Below are 26,691 nucleotides of genomic sequence, written 5' to 3'. Positions count from 1 at the left end.
ATTTTCTAATACATAAATCAGTCATTAGAATTAAGTTTATTTTATCGAATGATGATATATGTTAATAAGTTATAACTGATTGAATCGTTGATTTTCACATGATTGTTTAATAAATTTTAAATTATATAATACATTTAATTTTTGTATTTGCTAGGTGTTTTATTTTGAAAATAAAGTACGTTATTAAAAAATCCTTCACTAAAAACTTAAAAAGGTGAAAAATAAATAGTTTAAATTTATAGGAACATTAATTTTGTCTTTTATTTAAAAGCCTAAATAAAATAAAAGTAAATAATTAATTAAAAATCTAAAGATAAAATTGTGAATAGACACACACACACACACACATATATATATATATATATATATATATATATATATATATATATATATATATAACAAATATTAAAATATTTCTGAGATTATGTAAACATCAAATTATCAATACATAAAAAATAGCAGTTTATATTCAAAAATCTTTTATTTTATTTACCAAACATATTGACCAATGTTGCCCTTAATTTTAAAAAATAACTTTTGGTAGCATAGATAGCAATTTTTTGTTTGCAAAAGTATTATGATATTGGTATTTGGTAGTGATATATTTATTGCCCAAATGATAAAACATTCTTTCACATCAGCTAGCATTCCTTCAAATCACAAAACATCTACCCTAACAAATTTAATCTTAAAAATATGTTCTCTCACCCATGGCCATGCTTATTTAGATGCTACTAAAACATCGAACTAACTTTAGAATATTATTATTACAAGCACTACTAAAAGACAGGTAGTTGCTGAAGCAAACACTGCTTGCTTGCATTCGTGACTTTACTTGCTCAACCCATCTCCTCCTTCATTGTCGAATCTGTAAAATTTAATCACAAAGGATCAAAAAATAACCACCAAAAACATATGTATATATATATCTAAGTAATTTGAAAAAAGAAAGACAAAGAATGAATGTCTGAGCCCGGGTTCGAACCGGGGACCTCTAGTGTGTGAGACTAGCGTGATAACCAACTACACCACCCAGACAAGGATGCCAGCTTTTGATAGTTTTTTAAACTTTTTTTTGTAGGCCCAATAGCGTTAACATACCCTCATTTGCAGAATAAAAACGAAACGGCCCATTCTCCCACTCTTGGTTACATTATAACTCCATCACCCATTTTCCCATTTTAATATAGGAGTGCCTAGAACCAAAGTAACTGTTTACTAAAATATATAATACAATTGTGATTTTCATTTTCTGTTTCTAAAAGCAAACCCAGTACAACAAAAAGAAATAATAACACTTGAAATAGGATGAGATAGATCCATTCTATTTTATTTCGTTTTAAATTAAGCGTTATGATTATATTCTATTCATCTATTTTATTTCATTTTTTTTATCGATCTTAAAAAAATATGGTTGAGTTAATTAAATTGTTTACACAAACGCAATCCTATAATAGGCCAGAAGACAAAACTATATTGTAATTCATTCATGAAATTTCTATCCATAGCATTATAATTATGGAGAAGAAATAATTGAGCTAGGTTGGTTACCTGGACCACATTTAATTTTGCACTTGCCTTCACACCGTGCTTGAAGCCTCGCTGCAAATTAAATGACATTTTGAGCTCTCATTATACATCTAAATCACATCATCTAATTGGATTTTACTAATTTCGTGTGTTGATCTTGCCAAGCACCACATTTTTTGTATAATTTCAGTAAATAGAAAGTGTAGAAAAACAAAGTTTGTATGGTAGGATATATTAAAATGATGATAATTGATGATGACTTACAGTCTCTTTGAACACAGGCAGTGGTGCAACCATCAATGCAATCGGTAGCATCAGGTTCAACGCTTTCCATTTGTGAAGAGATGACAAGTAAAAGCATAATTGCAGCCACCATCTTCTTCATCTTTGATCTCTTTATCTTTCCCTTTTCCTATGTCTTGATTTTATTTATAACTCTATCCTTCCACTCATAAAGGCTAACCATAGTTCCGTCTTCAAATTTATCAACTCTTGCCTAAAGAATTTGCCATCATAACTCCATCAAATTACGGAAATGCCGAGCCTTATCTGAAAATCTGCTGCATGTGCTCACATTAACTTGAAGGTTATCAATCAGCCACCAACTTTCAACAATGAGAAATCTATATTTTATACAATAATAATTTAAATATATATATTTTTATTATAATATAATTTTTATTTTTTAGATAAAAAAATATATGTGTGTCAAATAGTAGTGGGGGCAAGTACCCATTCTTTACTATGTGGATCCGTCCCTGCATACTCCTTCTATATTTTAAGTATTTATAGCCATTTTTAATTTAACTTTCTAGAATAAAAATATTATTAAAGAGACATATGCTAAAAGATAAAATAAAAATTACGTAACAGTGTAAAATTTTGCCCTAAATGGGCCAATCTGTTCCAAAAGCAACCAAACCATATTAATTTGTCCAACTCTCAATTAAGAGAATTAGAAGCACATTTCTTTATCTTTTATGCTGTCGATTAAAGATTGAATAATGTCAGCATTTTAAAGAAAGTGTTGTTTTTATTATCTTTTAAACTTATTTGTCCTTTAATAATATTAAGAGAATGTTACTTTTTCTAACTTTGTCTTTTTACGAGTTTATCTCTAAATTAATGTTTTAAAAACTTTTATTCAAGAGATAAATTATCAGCAATATCTATTTTCAAGAAAAAAAATAGTGTAGTCCTGCTATTTTTCTCTTAAACTTGGAGCTTTTCTTAATTTTTGTGCAATTTGGTTAATCGTCATTTATTTTACAACCGTATTTATTATTCACAATACTTTACGTGTGAACAAAAAGTAGCAAAAAAAAAAAAAAAACACTGTTAAGTGTTAAAGCTTATTTTTGAATGTGTAGTACCATATCAATTTTTAATGATTTCGTGTGTAGTCAGTAACTTTGTATATTGACATCCTGATTTCTTTTGTATGTTTTTCATTTAAGTTTAAAAATTCTTATGAGTATAACTAGGACACATGACAATAAAGTAAGGGTGTGTGGTTGAACTGAATTTTACATCAGAAAATAAATATTAAATTACATTATTAATTCCAAAGTCCATATTTTAATTGAAAAAAAACACTATTTATTTATTTGGGTGGATAAATAGTACCTGAACCTCTAACACATATATATTTAGAGGCTACAAGCCCAAAGGAGAGAAGGCCCATATCAATTTATCCATTTCTTTTGCTTTTTGCGTTGAAAGGGATTTTAGTCAGTGGAGGTTGGGTTGGAATGTTAGGCTTCTAACTGTTGCATATGCGGTATAAGGTTACACTGGGTGGGGGTACTTGCCCCCACTACTATTTGACACATACATATTTTTTTTGTCTAAAAAATAAAAATTATATTATAATAAAAATATATATATGTTTAAATTATTATATGTATAAAATATAAATTTGGAAAATATGTTTATTTATTTGATGTCTGTCAAATTTTTAAAGGAGATTTAATTCATTTATATGATAAAAAATACTCATTAACAATAAATCAAGTTTTTTTAAAAAAAATTAATTATTACGCACACACACGCACGCATGTGCACACACACCCACACACACACGCGCATGCGCACGCGCACACGCACGTACGCACACACACATGCACGCAAGAACGCACGCACGCGCGCACACACACAGACATATATATATATAAGTATATCTCAAAATTCTAAAAATAATTAATTTTTTTATAAAATAAAATAAAATAAAAAAGCAAAGTTTAGGACTTGTAAAAAATGAGGGAGTGATATGATTGGTCCTGGAAGAGCAGACCAGATTAGAGTTTCTTCTATCGTGGTTCCAAGTGTACGGTTTCGATTCAACCAAAAGGTGACAAAGAATGAGAGCGTCACAAAGAACTGTCTATATATATTGGGCTAAACGACCACTGTAGCGCATTTTTAAAAACTTATTACCAAAATAATGTTGTTTTGAAACAATTTACACCTTTGGGGCTCTTTTATTGGGTGTCGCTATGGGCCATAGCGACACCCATGACACGTGGGTTTTTTTTTTTTTTTAGGCTTGATTGGGTTGGACCAGTGTCGCTATAGGCTTGCCCAGTACGCCTAAGTGGCGCTGTGGCTCACAGCGCCCCATTTTTTTTTTTTTTTCGTTTTTCAATTATTTTTTACATTATTTTCTTAACAGGCGCTGTGGCCCAGTACGCCTGAGTGGCGCTGTGGCTCACAGCGCCCCATTTTTTTTTTTTTGTTTTTTAATTATTTTTTACATTAAATAAAATTAAGACAGAATTAAATTAAATTAAATTAATTAAAAATTTAAATAAACTTATTTTCTAATTAAATAAAATTAAAACAGAATTAAATTAAATAAATTAAAAAATTTAAATAAACTTTTTTTCTAATTAAATAAAATTAAAACAGAATTAAATTAAATAAATTCAAAATTTAAATAAACTTATTTTTTTAATTAAATAAAATTAAAACAGAATTAAAATAAATAAATTCAATATTTAAGCAAAAATAAATTAAACGTATTTCAAATATAAATCAAATTTTTTTTTAATTAACACGTGTCAGCCTCTGTGTGGTCACGCAGGCGGTCAATTAATGAGGCGCTATGAGTTGCAACGCCTCAAATTAGCTGTGGACACGTGTCAGCCTCTGTGTGGTCACGCAGGCGGTCAATTAATGAGGCGCTATGAGTTGCAACGCCTCAAATTAGCTGTGGACACGTGTCAGCCTCTGTGTGGTCACGCAGGCGGTCAATTAATGAGGCGCTATGAGTTGCAACGCCTCAAATTAGCTGTGGACATGTGTCAGCCTCTGTGTGGTGACGCTCTGGGTCATAGCGCCTCAAATTTATATATATATTTTTTCGTTTTTAATTATTTCTCACATTATATTAGTTAAGTTTTAAAATTTATTTTTTTAAAATTTCAATTATTATTTTGCCTTTTATCAGAATTTTTTTTATAATTTATTTTTAAAATTTTATATTTAAAAAGAACTTTTACATATAATTTCAAACTTCTCTCAGTCACGAAAACGGCCCAGTGTTTAATTTTTTCTTACTTAAGTTTTAACATTTTTTTTTTAAATTTCATTTCTTATTTTTCCTTTTATCACAAATTTTTTTATAATTTATTTTAAATTTTTTATATTTTTAATACAGGCGCTGTGGCCCATAGCGCCTGAGTGGAGCTATGGGCCATAGCGCCCCAAATAATTTATTTATTTATTTTTAAATTATTTTTTACATTTTATTACTTATTTTTTAAAATTAACATTTTTTTCTTATTTCAATCTTTTTTTCCCTTTTACCTGTTATTTTTTTATAAATTTGTAAAAAAAAATTAAATTTTAAAAATATAAGATATATTTTAAAAATATTAGATATATTTTTAACACAGGCGCTGTGGCCCATAGCGCCTGAGTGGAGCTATGGGCCATAGCGCCCCAAATAAATTTTTTTTTTCATTTTTTAATTATTTTTTTTTCGTTTTTAGCCGATTTGAGTCGCTATAGGCTATAGCGACTCTTTGAAGGTCTCCACCAGCTACAGCGACTCTACCAATATGGCGTTCATGGCTCATATTCAGACCAAAAAATGCCACGTGTCATGGGTGTCGCTATGGGCCATACCGACACCCAATAAAAGAACCCCAAAGGTGTAAAATGTTTCAAAACAGCCCCATTTTGGTAATAAGTTTCTAATAGTACCCCACAATGGTCGTTTAGCCATATATATTGCTCCTCTCTGATGTGCACAACACACGTCTCAGTTTCTTTCTCGGTTTCTTTCTCTGTTTCTTTCACGTGAAACCAACGTTTGATATATACTTGTTAATCAGGGAAGGATCCACATAGTAAAGAGTGGGGTACTTGTCCCCACTAATATTTGACACACATATTTTTTTATCTAAAAAATAAAAATTATATTATAATTAAAATATATATATGTTTAAATTATTATATGTATAAAATATAAATTTAGGAAAGATGTTTATTTATTTGATGTTTGTCAAATTTTTAAAGGAGATTTAATTCTTTTATATGATAAAGAATACTCAGTAATAATAAATCAAGTTTTTTTTTTAAAATTTAATTATTACGCACATGCACGCACGCACGCATGTGCACACACACAAAAACACGCGCACGCACACACATGCACGCTTGCACACACACATGCACGCAAGCATGCACGCACGTGCGCGCGCACACACACAGAAAGATATATATAAGTATATCTCAAAATTCTAAAAATAATTAAATTTTTGTTAAAATAAAATAAAATAAAATAAAAAGTTTAGGACTTGTAAAAAATGAGGGAGTGATATGATTGGTCCACGATAAACAAGACCATATTAGAGTTTCTTCTATCGTGGTTCCACGTGTACGGTTTCGATTCAACCAAAAGGTCACAAAGAATGAGAGCGTCACCAAGAACTGTCTATATATATTGCTCCTCTCTGATGTGCACAACACACGTCTCAAGTTTCTTTCTCGGTTTCTTTCTCTGTTTCTTTCACTGTTTCTTTCACGTGAAACCAACGTTTGATATATACTTGTTAACCAGGGACGGATCCACATAGTAAAGAGTGGGGTACTTGTCCCCACTACTATTTGACACACACATATTTTTTTATCTAAAAAATAAAAATTATATTTTAATAAAAATATATATGTTTAAATTATTATATGTATAAAATATAGATTTGGAAAAGATGTTTATTTTTTTTATGTCTGTCAAATTTTTAAAGGAGATTTAATTCTTTTATATGATAAAGAATACTCATTAATAATAAATCAAGTTTTTTTTAAAAAAATTTAATTATTACACACGCATGCACGCACGCAAGCGCACACACACCCACACACGCACGCACGCACACACACACCCACACACGCCTGCACACACACATATGCAAGCAAGCAAGCACGCACGCGCACGCACACACACAGACAGATATATATATATACACACACACACATATATATATATATATATATATATATATATATATTTATATATATATATATATATATGTAATATATTAAAAAATATTTTTTGATTAAATAAAATTTACAATATGCATGTTTATCTTTTGTATTTTCTATTTATTGTATACGATGATTAAAAAAATCAAAATAAAAAAGACCAGAAGATTTATGTTTCATTTAGAATTGTTATTATTAAATATATTTTAAAATAAATTATTATCTAAAAATATATATTAGATATTAAAAACATGTGTATATCATAAATAAATTAAACTTGATTTTTATAAGATATAACATATTTATTTTTATTTTTTTAATAATGTTAAATTATTACAAAGCAAGTCTTTAGGATTATAATTTTAACCAAACATTTAAAAAATGTATATGATAGATTAATAAGTCATACTTAGGATATATATTTTTAGATAAAGTTAGGTTCAAACTTACTAAATTATAACAAAATCTAGTCTAACTTAATTTATTTTTATCTTTTATTGTAATCGTAAATATGAAAGCTTATAAAAAATAATTATGATATATAGTTATGCTTTAAAAAGTTATATGTAAGATTTTTAAAACTACAAATATATGAATAAATATTAACCTAACTATTTAAAATTTCTGGATCCGTCACTGTTGTTAACGATGGATATGTGGAATTGGTGCATGCATTAAAGCCAGTTCTGCTTATGCTCATTGTTCAAGTCACAAACGCTTAGGTTAATGTTATTTACAAACTTTCCCTTAACTATGACATGAACTTGAGTGTCATTGTTGCGTACCGATATATTTTTGCAACAGTTTTTATTGCTCCTCTTGCTTTCATCATTGAAAGGTTTTTCTTCTTTCCTTATCTTTCATCCGTTCTTCCTTTCACTTCATTTTACGCTTATTTTAACATCAAAACACTTGTGATAGATTCAACATGTCCAGTTCCTTTACTTGTTCATCTTCTAGACAAATTCATATTATCAATCTTTTTCTATTTTATGATCGTGCAGATTATAATGATCCAGCTATGATATATGAATATAATAATAATAATATCAATAAAGCAAGCCATGGCAACTTTTTCTCCAATTATACTTTTTCTTTTTACTTGAAAAATGAGAAACATTTATGCATGATATAGAATGACGGGACGAATGACTTTTCCTATTGAGAGTCAAATCTGATTTGAGAATGATTGGTTTTCTTGTGTTGCTTGTTGTTTAGAAATAAATAATAATAACAAAATGGATATGGTGTTTGTTGACAATGATTTTGCAGGAAGAGGAGGACAAAGATGAGTTGGACGATACTGTTTCAGTCATTTCTATGCGGCTTAATTGGGTTAGTAATTTTTTGTTTATTGATATATGCTCTAGAATGCTGGATCGTCGTTGCGATTCACTTTTGGATGTGCCTAGAGTCGTAACCATATAAGGAACTCCTTTTGGACTATTGCTTTTCATTTTTACCTAAAAGTTTGGCTTGCTAGGGTTCATTCCCAAGTTTTTAAGCTGAGCAAGTACTGTTATTAGGATTTAATTTAATTAATATGCAGCGGTGCGTTGCCTCAAAACTTAAACATGGAAGCAATTGCTTTAACTTCTGTGACGTTTACAACGGCCATATCGAACCTGGTTCCAGCCATCACCTTTATGATATCCCTCTTCTTCGGGTAAGAATTCCAAGTGTTAGACTTAGATAGTTTGAGAATATGTATAAAATGTGGTATTAATTAATTTAAGTAAAAGAAAATGATAAGTGTACGTTTCATGTGTTGAGATTGGAGAGATTAAATTTAAGAACAAGAGCAGGGAAGGCGAAGATACTTGGAACGATAACCGGAATCAGTGGGGCAATGATACTCACTTTCGTTAAAGGCCCAGAAGTGAAGATGTTGTCTTTCCATGTTAACCTTTTCAACCACCGAAACGGCAACGTCGTACATCCTCACCCTTCTTCTGCCGTTATGACCGTATTTGGCGCTCTCGCCTCTGTCGCAAGCAACGTCTCTTATGCTCTCTGGCTCATCATTCAGGTCACTTTAGTTACTGCAACTCACTCTCACTTTACGCTTGTCGTTTAGATTATTTAATTTCCAATTTTGGTTTCTCAGGCAAAGATGAGTCAAAGGTACCCTGTCCTTATTCCAGTACTGCGTTGATGTCTCTAATGGGAGCACTGTTATCCATTTCTTTTGCTTTTTGCGTTGAAAGGGATTTTAGTCAGTGGAGGTTGGGTTGCAATGTTAGGCTTCTAACTGTTGCTTATGCGGTATAAGGCTACACTGAGTGAGGGTACTTGCCCCACTACTATTTGACACACATATTTTTTTATCTAAAAAATAAAAATTATATTATAATAAAAATATATATGTTTAAATTATTATATATATAAAATATAAATTTGAAAAAGATGTTTATTTATTTGATGTCTGTCAAATTTTTAAAGGAGATTTAATTCTTTTATATGATAAAGAATACTCATTAATAATAAATCAAGTTTTTTTTAAAAAAATTAATTATTACACACACGCACGCACGCATGTGCACTCACACACGCTTGCATACACACACATGCACGCAAGCACGCACGCGCACACACACATATATAAGTATATCTCAAAATTTTAAAAATAATTAAATTTTTGATAAAATAAAATAAAATAAATAGGCAAAGTTTAGGACTTGTAAAAAAATGAGGGAGTGATATGATTGGTCCTGAAAGAGCAGACCAAATTAGAGTTTCTTCTATCGTGGTTCCACGTGTACGGTTTCGATTCAACCAAAAGGTCACAGAATGAGAGCGTCACAAAGAACTGTCTATATATATTGCTCCTCTCTGGTGTGCACAACACACGTCTCGGTTTCTTTCTCGGTTTGTTTCTCTGTTTCTTTCACTGTTTCTTTCACGTGAAACCAACGTTCCACATAGTAAAGAGTGGGGTACTTGTCCCAACTACTATTTAACACACATATATTTTTTTATCTAAAAAATAAAAATTATATTATAATAAAAATATATATATTTAAATTATTATATGTATAAAATATAGATTTGAAAAAGATGTTTATTTTTTTGATATCTGTCAAATTTTTAAAGGAGATTTAATTCTTTTATATGATAAAGAATACTAATTAATAATAAATCATTTTTTTTTAAATTTAATTATTACACACACGCATGCACGCACGCACGCGCACACACTTACACACGCGCACGCACGCACGCACACACCTACCCACACACGCACACACGCCTGCACACACACACATGCACGCAAGCACGCACGCACGCGCACACACTCAGACAGATATATATACACACACATATATATTTATATATATATATATATATATATCTTAATACTCACATATATAATGTAATATATTAAAAAATATTTTTTGATAAAATAAAATTTACAATATGCATGTTGATCTTTTGTATTTTCTATTTATTGTATACGTTGATTAAAAAAATCAAAATAAAAAAGACTAAAAGATTTATGTTTCATTTAGAATTGTTATTATAAAATATATTTTAAAATAAATTATTATCTAAAAATATATATTAGATATTAAAAACATGTTTATATCATAAATAAATTAAACTTGATTTTTATAAGATATAACATATTTATTTTTATATTTTTAATAATGTTAAATTATTACAAAGTAAGTCTTTAGGATTATAGTCTCTAATGGGAGCACTGTTATCCATTTCTTTTGCTTTTTGCGTTGAAAGGGATTTTAGTCAGTGGAGTTTGGGTTGGAATGTTAGGCTTCTAACTGTTGCATATGCGGTATAAGGCTACACTGAGTGAGGGTACTTGTCCCCACTACTATTTGACACACATATTTTTTTATCTAAAAAATAAAAATTATATTATAATAAAATATATATGTTTAAATTATTATATGTATAAAATATAGATTTGGAAAAGATGTTTATTTATTTGATGTCTGTCAAATTTTTAAAGGAGATTTAATTTTTTTATATGATAAGGAATACTCATTAATAATAAATCAAGTTTTTTTTTAAAAAAATTAATTATTAAACACACGCATGCACGCACGCACGCATGTGCACACACACCCACACACACACGCGCACACGCACGCACGCACACACACACGCTTGCACACACACACATGCACGCAAGCACGCACGCACGCGCGCACACACACAGACAGATATATATACACACACATATATAGTTATATATATATATATATATCTTAATACTCACATATATAATGTAATATATTAAAAAATATTTTTTGATAAAATAAAATTTACAATATGCATGTTTATCTTTTGTATTTTCTATTTATTGTATACGTTGATTAAAAAAATCAAAATAAAAAAGACCAGAAGATTTATGTTTCATTTAGAATTGTTATTATAAAATATATTTTAAAATAAATTATTATCTAAAAATATATATTAGATATTAAAAACATGTTTATATCATAAATAAATTAAACTTGATTTTTATAAGATATAACATATTTATTTTTATATTTTTAATAATGTTAAATTATTACAAAGCAAGTCTTTAGGATTATAATTTTAACCAAACATTTAAAAAATGTATATGATAGATAAATAACTCATACTTAGAATATATATTTTTAGAGAAAGTTAGGTTCAAACTTACTAAATTATAACAAAATCTAGTCTAACTTAATTTATTTTTATCTTTAATTGTAATCGTAGATATAAAAGCTTATAAAAAATAATTATGATATATAGTTATGCTTTAAAAAGTTATATGTAAGATTTTTAAAATTATAAATATATGAATAAATATTGCCCCCACTATTTAAAATTGCTGGATCCATCACTGGATTCGTCCCTGGGTGTGTGTGCGCGTGCGTGCGTGCATGTGTGTGTGTAATAATTAAATTTAAAAAAAAAACTTGATTTATTTTTAATGAGTATTCTTTATCATATAAAAGAATTAGATCTCCTTTAAAAATTTGACAAACATCAAATAAATAAACATCTTTTCCAAATCTATATTTTATACATATAATAATTTAAACATATATATTTTTATTATAATATAATTTTTATTTTTTAGATAAAAAAATATGTGTGTGTCAAATAGTAGCGGGGACAAGTACCCCACTCTTTACTATGTGGATCCGTCCCTGGTTAACAAGTATATATCAAACGTTGGTTTCACGTGAAAGAAACAGCGAAAGAAACAATGAAAGAAAGAGAGAAAGAAACTGAGACGTGTGTTGTGCACATCAGAGAGGAGCAATATATATAGACAGTTCTTTGTGACGCTCTCATTCTTTGTCACCTTTTGGTTGAATTGAAACCGTACACGTGGAACCACGATAGAAGAAACTTTAATCTGGTATGCTCTTTCAGGACCAATCCCTATAGTGAATATTAATAATACTTATTAGTAGCATTTATGTTGAAAAAGAATATTATTTCATGAAAGGATCAAATAATTTGACTAAAAAATCTTAGCTATACAATCTCTAATTCATTTTTTTTAAATATTTTCTTTATTATTTTTAAAAAAAATTATTAGAAATTATTAAATTTTGTAGATGCTTCATATTTAATGAGTTTCACTTATATTTTATTCAGTTTTTAATAAATTTTTAACAATAAGATAATATTAAAAAAAATGTGTTAATAATATTCTACCACCTTGATGTCATATGTATAATAGTAAAAAATAATATATATTTTTTATATACATAGGAATGAAATGGCATAAAATAATATAAATTTTATGAAGCAATAATTAAGTAAATACATTTTACTCTGAATATGTATATAAATTAAATATTTATTGTAACATCCCAAAATCTATATAATTGTTAATTATTATATTTATGAAAATCATTTTCTTATAGTTATTAATTAATAAAAAGGGTTCTTTTTATATAGAATATTTAGAGATTTTAATAAATGATTATTATGTATTTTAAATATTTATGGGATTATTAAACAAATTTTTTTATAATTAAAAATAATAAAATAATATTTTGGGCTCAGAACGGGCCATTCCAAAAAGTGGAACGGGCCATTCCAAATTTTAAAAGAGGCTTGTTTTTGTTGGCCCGGAACGGGCAGTTCCAAAAGTGGAACGGGCCGTTCCAAAAGTAGAACGGGCCGTTCCAAAGTAATAAAAAGGCCCATTTTTGTTTTCCGGAAGTTTAAAAATGCCTAAAAGGATTTTGTTAGAACGGGCCGTTTCAATTATAGTCATTATGTGTAAAAATGGAGTCCAGAACGGGCCGTTCTGCTTTTTGGGAACGGGCCGTTCCGATTTTGGAACGGGCCGTTCCAGTTGAAAAATTTATGTATGTTTGAAGGTTCCGGAACGGGCCGTTCCGAAATCAGTACGGGTCGTTCCGAGTGCGTCAGAATGCCTATAAATAGGGGCATCAGGGGTGAAATTTTATAACGAAGTAAAATAGTAGAATTTTAGAGAGAGAGAGAGAGAGAGAGAGAGAGAGAGAGAGAGAGAGAAAGAAAAAGAGAAAGAGAGAGAGAGGGAAAGAAAAAGAGAGAATCCAGAAGAGGAGATTCTGCCCAAATTTTAGCTCCTACATATCTAGGTAAGGGGGAGGAGAACCTTATCTCTTTTAAATTTTATATACTATTATGTATATTTATTTATGTTATTTTTTATGTATATTTATTTAGTGGGGTGTCCCTAACCCCATCTATTTGCTTAATTTATGATTATTTTTATCCATATTAATTATTATTGTTGGTTAAGGTGAAATATCCTATTGTTGGTTAAGGTGAAATATCTTTTTATTGGTTGATATTATGATGATGCTCATTTATCCTGACTAGTCACTACAAGTATAATTCAAATTTTATTGTATCATGAAAATCTAATATATGAGTTGTATATATATTTATATTTATATATATACATATATATATATATATGTTTAATATTGATTATAAATAATTATGTTTATTCTTTTGAATTATTGTATTTATTGGATATTGTTCTTACTCCTCTCTTTTCTTTGTTTTTATAAATTAAATATATTACAAAATAGATGGATCTACTTTGGATTCCAGATCATTTTGCAGTTGTTATAACTGTTGTCTTCCCTGGAAGGAATTGGAATGTGGAGGCTATTTGATGAATCTATTATAATTTTTGTAAATTTATTTTCACTATCAATGTAAATATTGTAATAAAAGTGAAAGAAAAATATATTGTGTAAAATAATACATTATTGTAAATATTTTAGAACGATATATCATGTATTAAATTCACAAAATATTCTGTTTCTTTACCTTTATCATTATATTAAAAAAAATATTGTTAATGATATAATTGCGTACATATTATATAAGAAAATATATAATTATTATTATATAAATTGGGCGTTATATTAAGTGGTATCAGAGCAGGTCGATCCATTCGGCCGTGAGTTATGAGTTTACTATGCTTGTTTGGTAGAAGAAATCTATAGTTGCAGCGATTGAATCCAAGAAGGATGTATGTTGAGAATTGGAATTTTAAATAATACTAATAAAAGGCTAAAGTTGCATTTTTGTTATTTTTATTTGGAAGTTGTAAATTATTCCTAACTAGGAGGGACTGCCACCTTTACTGGAATTAATTTATATTTCCTTTATTACTTTTAAATCTTATTATATGATTTATTAAATTTGATGCTTACATATTTATTTTTATGGGTTAGGTTGTATGAAGATTTTATTTTAGTTTCTAAGTTCTCTGTGCTAAATATGTAAGTTATTTGGTTTAGGACTGTAGGAAGAAGTTTAAATAATGATTTGGAAGTGTTTTAAGGTATTTTTGGGGCTTTAGACTTTGGTGCGTTCTTTTGTTGATCAATGATGAGAATGTCTTAGCTGTAGTTTTGTTGTGTCAGTACAAGTATTATATTGACAAAATTGGATTTTATGATCTTTATAAAAGTTGTAGTCTTGGATGTTAACTTTTCAAGGGCATCAAAATCAGGTACAATGGAGATCTAGAACTTCCGATATGACTATTTTAGTGAACAAAGGTCTAGATGTTAAGCGCTGATTATATCTATTACAATTTTTGAAAATTTTAGTTAAGTATATGATCATTTTAGAATTTCAAGTCTTCATAAGAGTGATAACTTATCCTGTTAGCTTTCTTTTGGTGATAGGTTTGAGATCATTTGGATGAGTATAATTTTTTATGTATCATTTTCTTTGATAGTTGTTAAAGGGATATATATGTTATCATATGATGTTTGTGAGTTAGTAGGAAATCAATTTTATTCTGATATTCTGAGGTGTTGTATTGTGGATCAAAAGTTTCTTTAAGGTTGTATGATGTTATGGGAAAAAAAGGTTGTTCATGTACAGGCTATACGTAGTAAACGGTAATTGATTCATACATGCTTAAGGATGGTATATATGAAGGATTAAAGTAAGTATTTTAATATGATTTGATATGCATGTATGTTGATATGTGGATAGATAACTTTAGGGATCAATTAATAAATATTTGTGTGTTTAGTGAGATTGACCTTAGGATGTGATATCATCATATTGAAGTTAAGGGTGAAGATATATCCAAGACAACATTACACTAAGTTATCTAAGTATGAATTTTTATTGTATAAAGTGAATTTTCTAGGTCTTGTAATTTCTAGTGGAGATATGATATAGATCTATCTAGAAATTGTGTTTAAGTGGGAGATACCTAAGTCAATTAGTGAGGTTAAGAGTTTTCTTGCATTAACTTATTAATATAGGAGATTTATTGAGAAAATTTCTAAGATATCATTACTTTTGTCTGGATTCACCAAAAAGAGAAAGTTGCCTTTATGGAATAGTAAGTGTGCAAGTAGTTTTCAAACTCTTAAGAAAATATTGCCTAGTGTTAAGATTATCGGATTTTAGTAAGTGTTATGTGTTATATAGTGATGCTTCGAAAACGAGTTTGAGTGGATCGTTGATATAAGAAGGAAAGGTAGTAGCTTATATTTCTAGGTATCTAGGTATGAAGAAAAAAAAACTCATGAAAAAAAAAATTACCTTACCCATAACCTTGAATTAGAGATTGTAATATTTACATTTAAGATTTTGGAGACATTACTGGTATGATTATAAGTTTGAGATATTTAGTGATCATAAGAATCTTACACATCTGTTTGATCCAAAGGAGTTGAATATGAGACAGAAGAGATACTTGAAAACTGTTAATGATTAAGATTTTAATTTTAGTTGTTATTTGGAAAAAGCCAATGTGATAATCGATACTTTGAGTACGAAAGCTCTATATATATCTCCTCTTATGGTTAAAGGGATGTATCTTTGCTCACATTAGAAATTTAAGTTTGACTTGGGTGTAGATGGAATGGTGAAATTAGAGATCTGGTATGTGTACCTAGTGAACTTATGCTTAAGTGTTTGATCTTTGGAAAGGTTGTGGAAAGGCTCACAAAAGTTAAACCAATATTGTGACAGATGCCTTGATTATGATGATCACTGATATATTATTTTTGATTATTTAAGGATTGGATTTGATTGAAGAATTTAGAAACTTAAGCGTGATGTGTAAGCTCACCCTTAGGAACATTGAATTGAGTATGTTGAAAGGACTAATAGATTAATAAATGTGATTAGAGGACCCAGGAGTTAAATCCTTTCTTAGTGAGCTAAGTGGAAAAGATTGGTAGAGGTATAGATAGCCCTTTACGCTTGAAAGTTGATGATGTTTTGAGATTCAAAGATAAAATCTATGTGCTTAGTAATCTCGAATTAAGGAAGATGATCTTAGAAGAAGGACATAAAAGTACTTTTAATATTCATTTAGGAGATACTAAAATGTACCAGAGTTGTGCAGCGGAAGCATGGCCTAAGGAGAAAAGAGAAGTAGAGGAATTTGGATACTAGTATATAGTATGCCAAAAGTTTGAGGTGGAACACTAGAGTCTTTAATATTTTTACAGTCTTTAGACATCCTAATTTGGAAATAAGATCCCGTATCTATGAACTTAGTTGTAGTTATATCTTATATGCTTAAGAAATTTGATCTTATTTAGAATATAATGGATAGGTTCGTTAAGTTTGTTCACCTTGTACTTATTAACATTAGACATTCGTTGAAGAGATTGATAGAATTGTACATTAATAAGGTAGTGAGGTTACATGAGAATTAGAAAGCAAGATGCGAGGAGCATACCTATTTCTATTTTCAAGAAAATTTCGGGGACGAAATTTCTAAAAAGAGGGGAGAATTGTAACATCCCAAAATCTATATAATTGTTAATTATTATATTTATGAAAATCATTTTCTTATAGTTATTAATTAATAAAAAGGGTTCTTTTTATATAGAATATTTAGAGATTTTAATAAATGATTATTATGTATTTTAAATATTTATGAGATTATTAAACAAATTTTTTTATAATTAAAAATAATAAAATAATATTTTGGACTCAGAACGGGCCGTTCCAAAAAGTGGAACGGGCCATTCCAAATTTTAAAAGAGGCTTGTTTTTGTTGGCCCGGAACGGGCTATTCCAAAAGTGGAACGGGCCGTTCCAAAGTAATAAAAAGGCCCATTTTTGTTTTCCCAGAACAGACCGTTCCCAAAGGAAAACGGGCCGTTCTAAAAGTTTAAAAATGCCTAAAAGAATTTTGTTAGAACGGGCCGTTTCAATTATAGTCATTATGTGTAAAAATGGAGCCCAGAACGGGCCGTTCTGCTTTTTGGGAATGAGCCGTTCCGAGTGCGTCAGAATGCCTATAAATAGGGGCATCAGGGGTGAAATTTTATAACGAAGTAAAATAGTAGAATTTTAGAGAGAGAGAGAGAGAGAAAGAAAAAGAGAAAGAAAGAGAGAGGGAAAGAAAAAAGAGGGAATCCAGAAGAGGAGATTCTGCCCAAATTTTAGCTCCTACTTATCTAGGTAAGGGGGAGGAGAACCTTATCTCTTTAAATTTTATATACTATTATGTATATTTATTTATGTTATTTTTTATGTATATTTATTTAGTGGGGTGTCCCTAACCCCATCTATTTGCTTAATTTATGATTATTTTTATCCATATTAATTATTAAGGTGATCATATTCTATATTGTTTAATTATTTCATAATGATTGTCATTTTTATTTATATCATTGGTACTCTTAATATATTCTGCTTACGTAAATATATTTATTGTAAATATATTTATAATCAACTATGATATAATTGTGATATCTTGGACTCATCTTGTTATTTCTTCACGTATTTATAAATATTGTTCTATGGCCATAGAAGATAAAGTTTGAATTATTTGTAGCTGGAGGTTTGACTTTGGGGATTTAAATGAGTAAAAGAAATGAAGGTGAAATATCCTATTGTTGGTTAAGGTGAAATATCCTTTTATTGGTTGATATTATGATGATGCTCATTTATCCTGACTAGTCACTACAAGTATAATTCAAATTTTATTGTATCATGAAAATCTAATATATGAGTTGTATATATATTTATATTTATATATATACATATATATATATATATATATGTTTAATATTGATTATAAATAATTCTGTTTATTCTTTTGAATTATTGTATTTATTGGATATTGTTCTTACTCCTCTCTTTTCTTTGTTTTTATAAGTTAAATATATTACAAAATAGATGGATCTACTTTGGATTCCAGATCATTTTGCAGTTGTTATAGCTGTTATCTTTCTTCGAAGGAATTAGAATGTGGAGGCTATTTGATGAATCTATTATAATTTTTGTAAATTTATTTTCACTATCAATGTAAATATTGTAATAAAAATGAAAGAAAAATATATTGTATAAAATAATACATTATTGTAAATATTTTAGAACGATATATCATGTATTAAATTCACAAAATATTCTGTTTCTTTACTTTTATTATTATATTAAAAAAATATTGTTAATGATATAATTGCGTACATATTATATAAGAAAATATATAATTATTATTATATAAATTGAGCGTTATATTTATTAATTTGCATGTAGAAAAATTAAAACAATTGAAATTTAAGAACGGAGAGAGTATTATTTTGTTTGTAAGATGGTAGAAAGGGATCGTTAATTACGGAAAATGTAAAGCCGCGTTTTTTTATTAAAGAAGGAATTGGAGTGTCACAGATACATACGTCTTTCTCTTTTTTACCGTTCTTATTTTTGGGTGTTATATATGATTATGACAAATTTCACGATTTCTGTTTATTTGTTGTAGTTCATTGTATTTATGTTCTGCACTTATTTGTTTTTCTCCCACTCATCCCATCTTTTTTAAGGAAGGAATATCTCCATTTTAATTATAAAATAATTCCAGCATCCGAAAATGTCATTAGATTTATCATAAAGATGCAACATTATTATTTATTTATTTCACCAACCTTGAAAGTGATTATTTTAGTTTTGCAGGAAAATTTGATAATTTAATTTTTTTAGCGACTTTCTCTTTTTATTACATTTTTTTATATACGGTACTTAAATACAGTGACGGATCCAGAAATTTTAAATAGTAGGAGCAATATTTATTCATATATTTGTAATTTTAAAAATCTTACATATAACTTTTTAAAGCATAACTATATATCATAATTATTTTTTATAAACTTTTATATCTACGATTACAATTAAAGATAAAAATAAATTAAGTTAGACTAGATTTTGTTATAATTTAGTAAGTTTGAACCTAACTTTCTCTAAAAATATATATTCTAAGTATGAGTTATTTATCTATCATATACATTTTTTAAATGTTTGGTTAAAATTATAATCTTAAAGACTTGCTTTGTAATAATTTAACATTATTAAAAATATAAAAATAAATATGTTATATCTTATAAAAATCAAGTTTAATTTATTTATGATATAAACATGTTTTTAATATCTAATATATATTTTTAGATAATAATTTATTTTAAAATATATTTTATAATAACAATTCTAAATGAAACATAAATCTTCTGGTCTTTTTTATTTTGATTTTTTTAATCAACGTATACAATAAATAGAAAATACAAAAGATAAACATGCATATTGTAAATTTTATTTTATCAAAAAATATTTTTTAATATATTACATTATATATGTGAGTATTAAGATATATATATATATATATATATATATATATATATATATAACTATATATGTGTGTGTATATATATCTGTCTGTGTGTGTGCGCGCGTGCGTGCGTGCTTGCGTGCATGTGTGTGTGTGCGCGTGCGTGCGTGTGCGCGTGCGCGTGTGTGTGGGTGTGTGTACACATGCGTGCGTGCATGCGTGTGTGTAATAATTAAATTTTTTTAAAAAAACTTGATTTATTATTAATGAGTATTCTTTATCATATAAAAGAATTAAATCTCTTTTAAAAATTTGACAGACATCAAATAAATAAACATCTTTTCCAAATCTATATTTTATACATATAATAATTTAAACATATATTTTTATTATAATATAATTTTTATTTTTTAGATAAAAAAATATGTGTGTGTCAAATAGTAGTGGGGGCAAGTACCCCCACTCTTTACTATGTGGATCCGTCCCTGGGTGTGTGTGCGCGTGCGTGCGTGCATGCGTGTGTGTAATAATTAAATTTTAAAAAAAAAACTTGATTTATTATTAATGAGTATTCTTTAGCATATAAAAGAATTAAATCTTGATAGACTATGGCCAAGGCCAAGGAATCCAAGAGGTGATATACTGAAAGAACCAAGAGGAATGAGATGATCTTAAAGACCTTTTTCATATATTTTGTAAATAGTCTCTTGTATAGGTTATTTTTGCCTTTGTATTTGTGAGACACTTTACTTGCTTTTTCTAGTGTTTGTATATTGATTTTAAGGTAGGCTACTTGGAGAGTTTAACTCCATTTAACCTCCCTAGTTGATACATTCATTTTGCATTTTTTCAGTAGGGAAAAAGGGGTGACATTTAGCAAAGCTAGGGAGTGTGCTTAGAAATTGGGCCTGAGTTGGGCCTAGGCAAAATTTTGCATATTGGATTCATTTTGCTCCTAATTTTTGATAGATTTGATTTAGCTAGGTCTCATCATCATATGATGAACCTAATTAAACCAAATCAAGGATTTTCAAATTAATTCATGGAGCAAATTGTGAACTAAGGCCACCTAGCTCACTTGTCTTCCTTGGCCGAAATTCTTAGCTACACTTCATGGTTTTTGGAAGCTTGCCTTGCAAGCTTCTAAACCTTAGTAGGTTAAGCCTACCTTACCATGGTTCTTAAGTGAACCATGGTCAATGTTAGCTTCTCCTACAAGCTTGCTAAAAATAAATTAAGTTAGACTAGATTTTGTTATAATTTAGTAAGTTTGAACCTAACTTTCTCTAAAAATATATATTCTAAGTATGAGTTATTTATCTATCATATACATTTTTTAAATGTTTGGTTAAAATTATAATCCTAAAGACTTGCTTTGTAATAATTTAACATTATTAAAAATATAAAAATAAATATGTTATATCTTATAAAAATCAAGTTTAATTTATTTATGATATAAACATGTTTTTAATATCTAATATATATTTTTAGATAATAATTTATTTTAAAATATATTTTATAATAACAATTCTAAATGAAACATAAATCTTCTGGTCTTTTTTATTTTAATTTTTTTAATCAACGTATACAATAAATAGAAAATACAAAAGATAAACATGCATATTGTAAATTTTATTTTATCAAAAAATAATTTTTAATATATTACATTATATATGTGAGTATTAAGATATATATATATATATATATATATATATATATATATATATAAATAAATGTATATGTGTGTATATATGTGTCTATGTGTGCGCGCGTGCGTGCGTGCTTGCGTGCATGTGTGTGTGTGTGCGTGCGTGCGTGTGCGCGTGTATGTGTGGGTGTGTGTGCACATGCGTGCGTGCGTGCATGCGTGTGTGTAATAATTAAATTTTTTTAAAAAAAACTTGATTTATTATTAATGAGTATTCCTTATCATATAAAAGAATTAAATCTGCTTTAAAAATTTGACAGACATCTAATAAATAAACATCTTTTCCAAATCTATATTTTATACATATAATAATTTAAATATATATATTTTTATTATAATATAATTTTTATTTTTTAGATAAAAAAATATGTGTGTCAAATAATAGTGGGGCAAGTACTCCCACTCTTTACTATGTGAATCCGTCCCTGCATACTCCTTCTATATTTTAAGTATTTATAGCCATTTTTAATTTAACTTTCTAGAATAAAAATATTATTAAAGAGACATATGCTAAAAGATAAAATAAAAATTACGTAACAGTGTAAAATTTTGCCCTAAATGGGCCAATCTGTTCCAAAAGCAACCAAACCATATTAATTTGTCCAACTCTCAATTAAGAGAATTAGAAGCACATTTCTTTATCTTTTATGCTGTCGATTAAAGATTGAATAATGTCAGCATTTTAAAGAAAGTGTTGTTTTTATTATCTTTTAAACTTATTTGTCCTTTAATAATATTAAGAGAATGTTACTTTTTCTAACTTTGTCTTTTTACGAGTTTATCTCTAAATTAATGTTTTAAAAACTTTTATTCAAGAGATAAATTATCAGCAATATCTATTTTCAAGAAAAAAAATAGTGTAGTCCTGCTATTTTTCTCTTAAACTTGGAGCTTTTCTTAATTTTTGTGCAATTTGGTTAATCGTCATTTATTTTACAACCGTATTTATTATTCACAATACTTTACGTGTGAACAAAAAGTAGCAAAAAAAAAAAAAAAAACACTGTTAAGTGTTAAAGCTTATTTTTGAATGTGTAGTACCATATCAATTTTTAATGATTTCGTGTGTAGTCAGTAACTTTGTATATTGACATCCTGATTTCTTTTGTATGTTTTTCATTTAAGTTTAAAAATTCTTATGAGTATAACTAGGACACATGACAATAAAGTAAGGGTGTGTGGTTGAACTGAATTTTACATCAGAAAATAAATATTAAATTACATTATTAATTCCAAAGTCCATATTTTAATTGAAAAAAAACACTATTTATTTATTTGGGTGGATAAATAGTACCTGAACCTCTAACACATATATATTTAGAGGCTACAAGCCCAAAGGAGAGAAGGCCCATATCAATTTATTTTGGTACACAAGGCCCATAGCATCAGCCAGAAGTTGGGCTGATTGACAGTGGAAATTCACGAAGGTGTTTTCAAATGTGGTTGTTAAACTTGTATGGTACAATTACATACATTATGAGTTAACTCTAGTGCCAGTGGAATAAAAAAATATCAAAGACATGCAATGTACCACATCATCTTCGTCCTCTCCCCCTATACATGAATATCATCTTCTTCCTGTTCTTTTGACAAATCGTCAAAATCTTTGGTAGCATTCGTTCTAGTAGTGCTTTCACTTTGGTTGTTGTGGTGGTCACACTTATCATAATCTACAGCTGTGGACATCACAACAACTTCTATGGCTTCACCTCCTCGTATTGTTTCCGATGGCACTAACTGAGTAACATTTTTCATCTCTTTGCTTTTGCCCCATAGAACCATGTACAAGCCACACACAATCAGCACTGCTCCAACCACACTATATAAATGCAAAACCAAACCAAATCATGAATACATATACAAGGCCTAAAAAACTAAGTTTAAAGTAAACGTTCGCATATAAAGGTAAATTATGATTTAGTGCATACCTTCCTACATATAAGTTCTCATTCAACATCAAAGAACCAGCAATAGCCACAAGCACAAGCATTAGAGGGTTGAAAATAGACGCAAACAGAGGCCCTCTCATCTGTATGCACCAAGCAGTGATAATAACCACTATTCCCGAAGCAAAGATTCCCTGCAATAAAATTTAATTCATGTCTAAAATTTATACAACTTAATAACCATGGTGATTATTGTAATTAAAAAAAAAAGAATATGTATTGTAAATGTACCGAATAAGCAACAGCTAGTAGCCTAATATTCCAACCCAACTTCCATTGGCTCAAATCCCTCTCAAAACAGAAACCAAAAGCAGTGGCTTGTATTGCTCCCGATGTAGACATCATAGCTGTGCTTGAGTAGTGACATGGGTATTCTTTGCTCATCTTAGCCTGTGCCACATGTCAAACGACAGCTTCATTCAGTCATGTACAAAATGCAAACAAGCTAAATTAAGAAGTTGTTGAGTTATGAATGTATGGATAAATTCTTCCGTAAGAATTTTTATAAATAAATTTCTATGTAAACTAAAAATAGTTTATGAATAAATAATTTGTAGAACTTGTTTTATATAATTTGTTTGTGTGAAAAATATATAATTACGCTGACCTGAATGGTGAGCCACAAAGCAAAAGAGAAGCAGCTTGCCACGGCACAAAGAGCCCCCAGCAAATTATTGTCAGGTGCCACGTGGCTATTTTGGTGCTGACGTGGATGCAAAAGGTTGATGTGGAAGGGCCATATATTAATTTCTGCTCCTTTGAAAAAGGTCAACATCATTGCCCCACCAATTCCAATTATGGTTCCCAACACCTTGGCCCTTCCTGCCGCTGCCCTCAAATTTAACCTTTCCAAACTACAAACAATTAAACAAAAGTAAGAAAATTATTACTGATAAAAGTAACTTTAATTTCCATTAATTACTAACTGTTTAATATTTCATTGCATGAGATGACCATTTTACAAAAGAAGATATGGCATAATAGAGTTGATGGTAGCATGCATGATGCAGGGGATGATTACCCGCAGGAGATGGCCAAGACAAAGGTGATGGCTGGAATGAGGTTGTAGAGAGCAGACGCAAAAGTTGCTGATGTTAAAGCCAAAGATTCATAGAAAAGGTTTTGAAACAAACTTCCCCTGTAACAATACATAACCATAAATATCATGTTAGTTAATTAACCATTCAAAAAATAATGTACTTACACATACATATATTTTCATTGAATAGTTACATAACATACCCAAATAAGCCACAAAGAAACGCCATGAAAAGCACCCTCCAAGTCATCTTTGGCCTTTTCTTCCTGTATAGAAGGAAAAAAAAGAAAAATCATTTTAGCAAAGTTAATTGGTCTGTTTCCCTGTAGTATAATAATTCTGTGTATTTACTGACTATATTCTTAAGCCAACAACAGTTAGAAGTACAAATCTTTCATACAGTCTTATAGACATTGTTGATGCTGTTTTCAAATCAGAATTCAAGTTTTACCTTGAAAATACGTATCAACATTTAATGTAATTGTTTATTATACATACTATTATTAAAGCTGAAATCTAATTCTAATCGGATAATAACATCATATAAGATTTTGTCCTGATTAGAATCAGAAGAAGGTGGAAGTAAATGATGGACCTTTCAGAAATGAGAGCAAGAGGAACAGTGAAAGCAGATCCAAAAGCGAGGCGATATGCTGTTGCTACTTTTACACTCATTCCATCGTTTATGGCGAGCTTGTAAAGCACATTGACAGCAGCGTATGCAATTTGAACTAGCACCATCAGCAATACTGGTTTCAACCCATGCAACACATTCCACATGCCCTTCATTTCAACCATTGTGATTGCTTCAAGCAACGTGAATAATGGGATTGCGGATAGTAGGAAATTATAGAGAGCGATGAAAGACTTTGAGAAGATGAAGATTTGATCGCAAGCAAAGGGGTATTTATACTTGTATGGGGATTGAAGATGTGGATTCCAAATAGTGTTTCTCATCCAAGGACCTTGGCAATTATTTACGCACTACTATTTTTATACAATTTTCATTCAGAAAAGAAATAATAAAATACAATCAAGTGTGCATGTACGTTCTTGGAAGAACCAATGACTGTAAAATTTTAAATGACTAATGAGGTGAAGAGGATTAATGTACATTTCTAGCAAAACACATTAGAGTGGGATCAAAAGTTTCAAATGTGGCTAAACTTTAAAGATTGGTCCCAAACATAATTAAATAAGCAAAATTTGTAAGAATGCATTGATATGTGTTATCCAAGAGTCAAAAACCTTAAGCACATTATTGGAGTGGGATGAAAAGCTTTAAATGTGGCTAAGCTTTGAAGATTAGTCTCGTATCATAAGCAAAATTTGTAAAAATATATTGATATCTTATGTAAGAGTAAAAACCTTAATTATACATTTATCATCAAATAAAAAAAAAATGTTTGTTCTTTGAAGAAATCTTCGAGCTTCTTTTTTCTTCGCTGCATTATCCTTCAAAATTTTGGTTAACAAACTAGTCTTGTAAATATTTGGGTACAAATTTCTTTGAGGAATTAATGTCTAAATATGTAAGAGACTAATAGGGCAATACATGTAAACAAATTTATTTATTTTATTATTTAAAAATGGTATACAATGATTAAAACCGTATGGTACAAATATTTTAAACGTGACAATATATATCCATGATACTAATATATGACTGCTTTTATATCAAAGTTTGACTATTTTTTTTATTGAAAGTTCAAAACTTTCGATATATATATTGATGTCTCCTATTAAATTCTTTCTTTAACTCATTTCTCTTTCATCTCTCATGATGTCTCCCTTCTCTTTCTCTGAACAAATAAAAATTTATTAATAGAAAAAATAAATGAATTAGAGAATAAAATTAATAAGAGAGAGAAAATATTTTTATTTTTATTTAAAATTAAATTAAATTACTATAATATCCTTTGTACGA

General features: G+C 28.8%; 2 protein-coding genes and 1 non-coding gene across 4 annotated transcripts; 1 reads left to right on the top strand and 2 right to left on the bottom strand.

Annotated features, from left to right (window-relative positions):
- Positions 1–964: 964 nt before the first annotated feature.
- Positions 965–1,038, bottom strand: TRNAV-CAC (transfer RNA valine (anticodon CAC)). Its single transcript has one exon. It is a non-coding gene; the product is annotated as a tRNA-Val (tRNA).
- A 6,679-nt stretch (positions 1,039–7,717) lies between these two features.
- On the top strand, positions 7,718–19,614 carry LOC109803879 (WAT1-related protein At1g25270). 2 transcript variants are annotated; one of them, XR_014431079.1, is made up of 6 exons: positions 7,718–7,855; positions 8,290–8,352; positions 8,567–8,683; positions 8,791–9,046; positions 9,125–12,379; positions 14,061–19,611. XR_014431079.1 is itself a non-coding variant. In XM_020365549.3 (5 exons), the coding sequence occupies exons 1-5, from the start codon at positions 7,776–7,778 to the stop codon at positions 9,170–9,172; spliced, it is 564 nt and encodes a 187-aa protein (XP_020221138.3). In that variant the 5' UTR covers positions 7,718–7,775; the 3' UTR covers positions 9,173–19,614. The 2 variants fall into 2 exon arrangements, 1 of the variants encoding a protein (XP_020221138.3); XM_020365549.3 differs by having other exon boundaries at positions 9,125–19,614.
- A 3,329-nt stretch (positions 19,615–22,943) lies between these two features.
- LOC109803954 (WAT1-related protein At1g68170) lies at positions 22,944–25,648 on the bottom strand. The gene is made up of 7 exons (XM_020365659.3): positions 25,360–25,648; positions 24,968–25,030; positions 24,747–24,863; positions 24,333–24,579; positions 23,957–24,115; positions 23,708–23,859; positions 22,944–23,598 (listed from the first exon to the last, which is right to left on the bottom strand). Exons 1-7 carry the CDS (start codon positions 25,560–25,562, stop codon positions 23,334–23,336), a joined length of 1,206 nt encoding a protein of 401 aa, XP_020221248.1. The 5' UTR covers positions 25,563–25,648; the 3' UTR covers positions 22,944–23,333.
- Positions 25,649–26,691: the final 1,043 nt, after the last annotated feature.

This window comes from Cajanus cajan, chromosome 1, assembly GCF_000230855.2.
Source record: "Cajanus cajan strain Asha chromosome 1, NIPB_CcT2T_4, whole genome shotgun sequence".
Lineage (NCBI taxonomy): Eukaryota > Viridiplantae > Streptophyta > Magnoliopsida > Fabales > Fabaceae > Cajanus > Cajanus cajan.
The sequence above is the reverse complement of the archived record's forward strand: the minus strand, read 5'-3'. Positions and strand labels throughout refer to the sequence as shown.

Coding starts and splice junctions, on each gene's coding strand:
- LOC109803879 (XM_020365549.3), top strand. CDS start 7,776: ATGAACTTGAGTGTCATTGTTGCGTACCGATATATTTTTGCAACAGTT. Junction 7,856..8,289: donor CTTGCTTTCATCATTGAAAG/GTTTTTCTTCTT, acceptor ATGATTTTGCAG/GAAGAGGAGGACAAAGATGA. Junction 8,684..8,790: donor ATGATATCCCTCTTCTTCGG/GTAAGAATTCCA, acceptor TCATGTGTTGAG/ATTGGAGAGATTAAATTTAA.
- LOC109803954 (XM_020365659.3), bottom strand. CDS start 25,562: ATGGTTGAAATGAAGGGCATGTGGAATGTGTTGCATGGGTTGAAACCA. Junction 24,864..24,967: donor TTTCTTTGTGGCTTATTTGG/GTATGTTATGTA, acceptor GTATTGTTACAG/GGGAAGTTTGTTTCAAAACC. Junction 24,580..24,746: donor GTCTTGGCCATCTCCTGCGG/GTAATCATCCCC, acceptor AATTGTTTGTAG/TTTGGAAAGGTTAAATTTGA.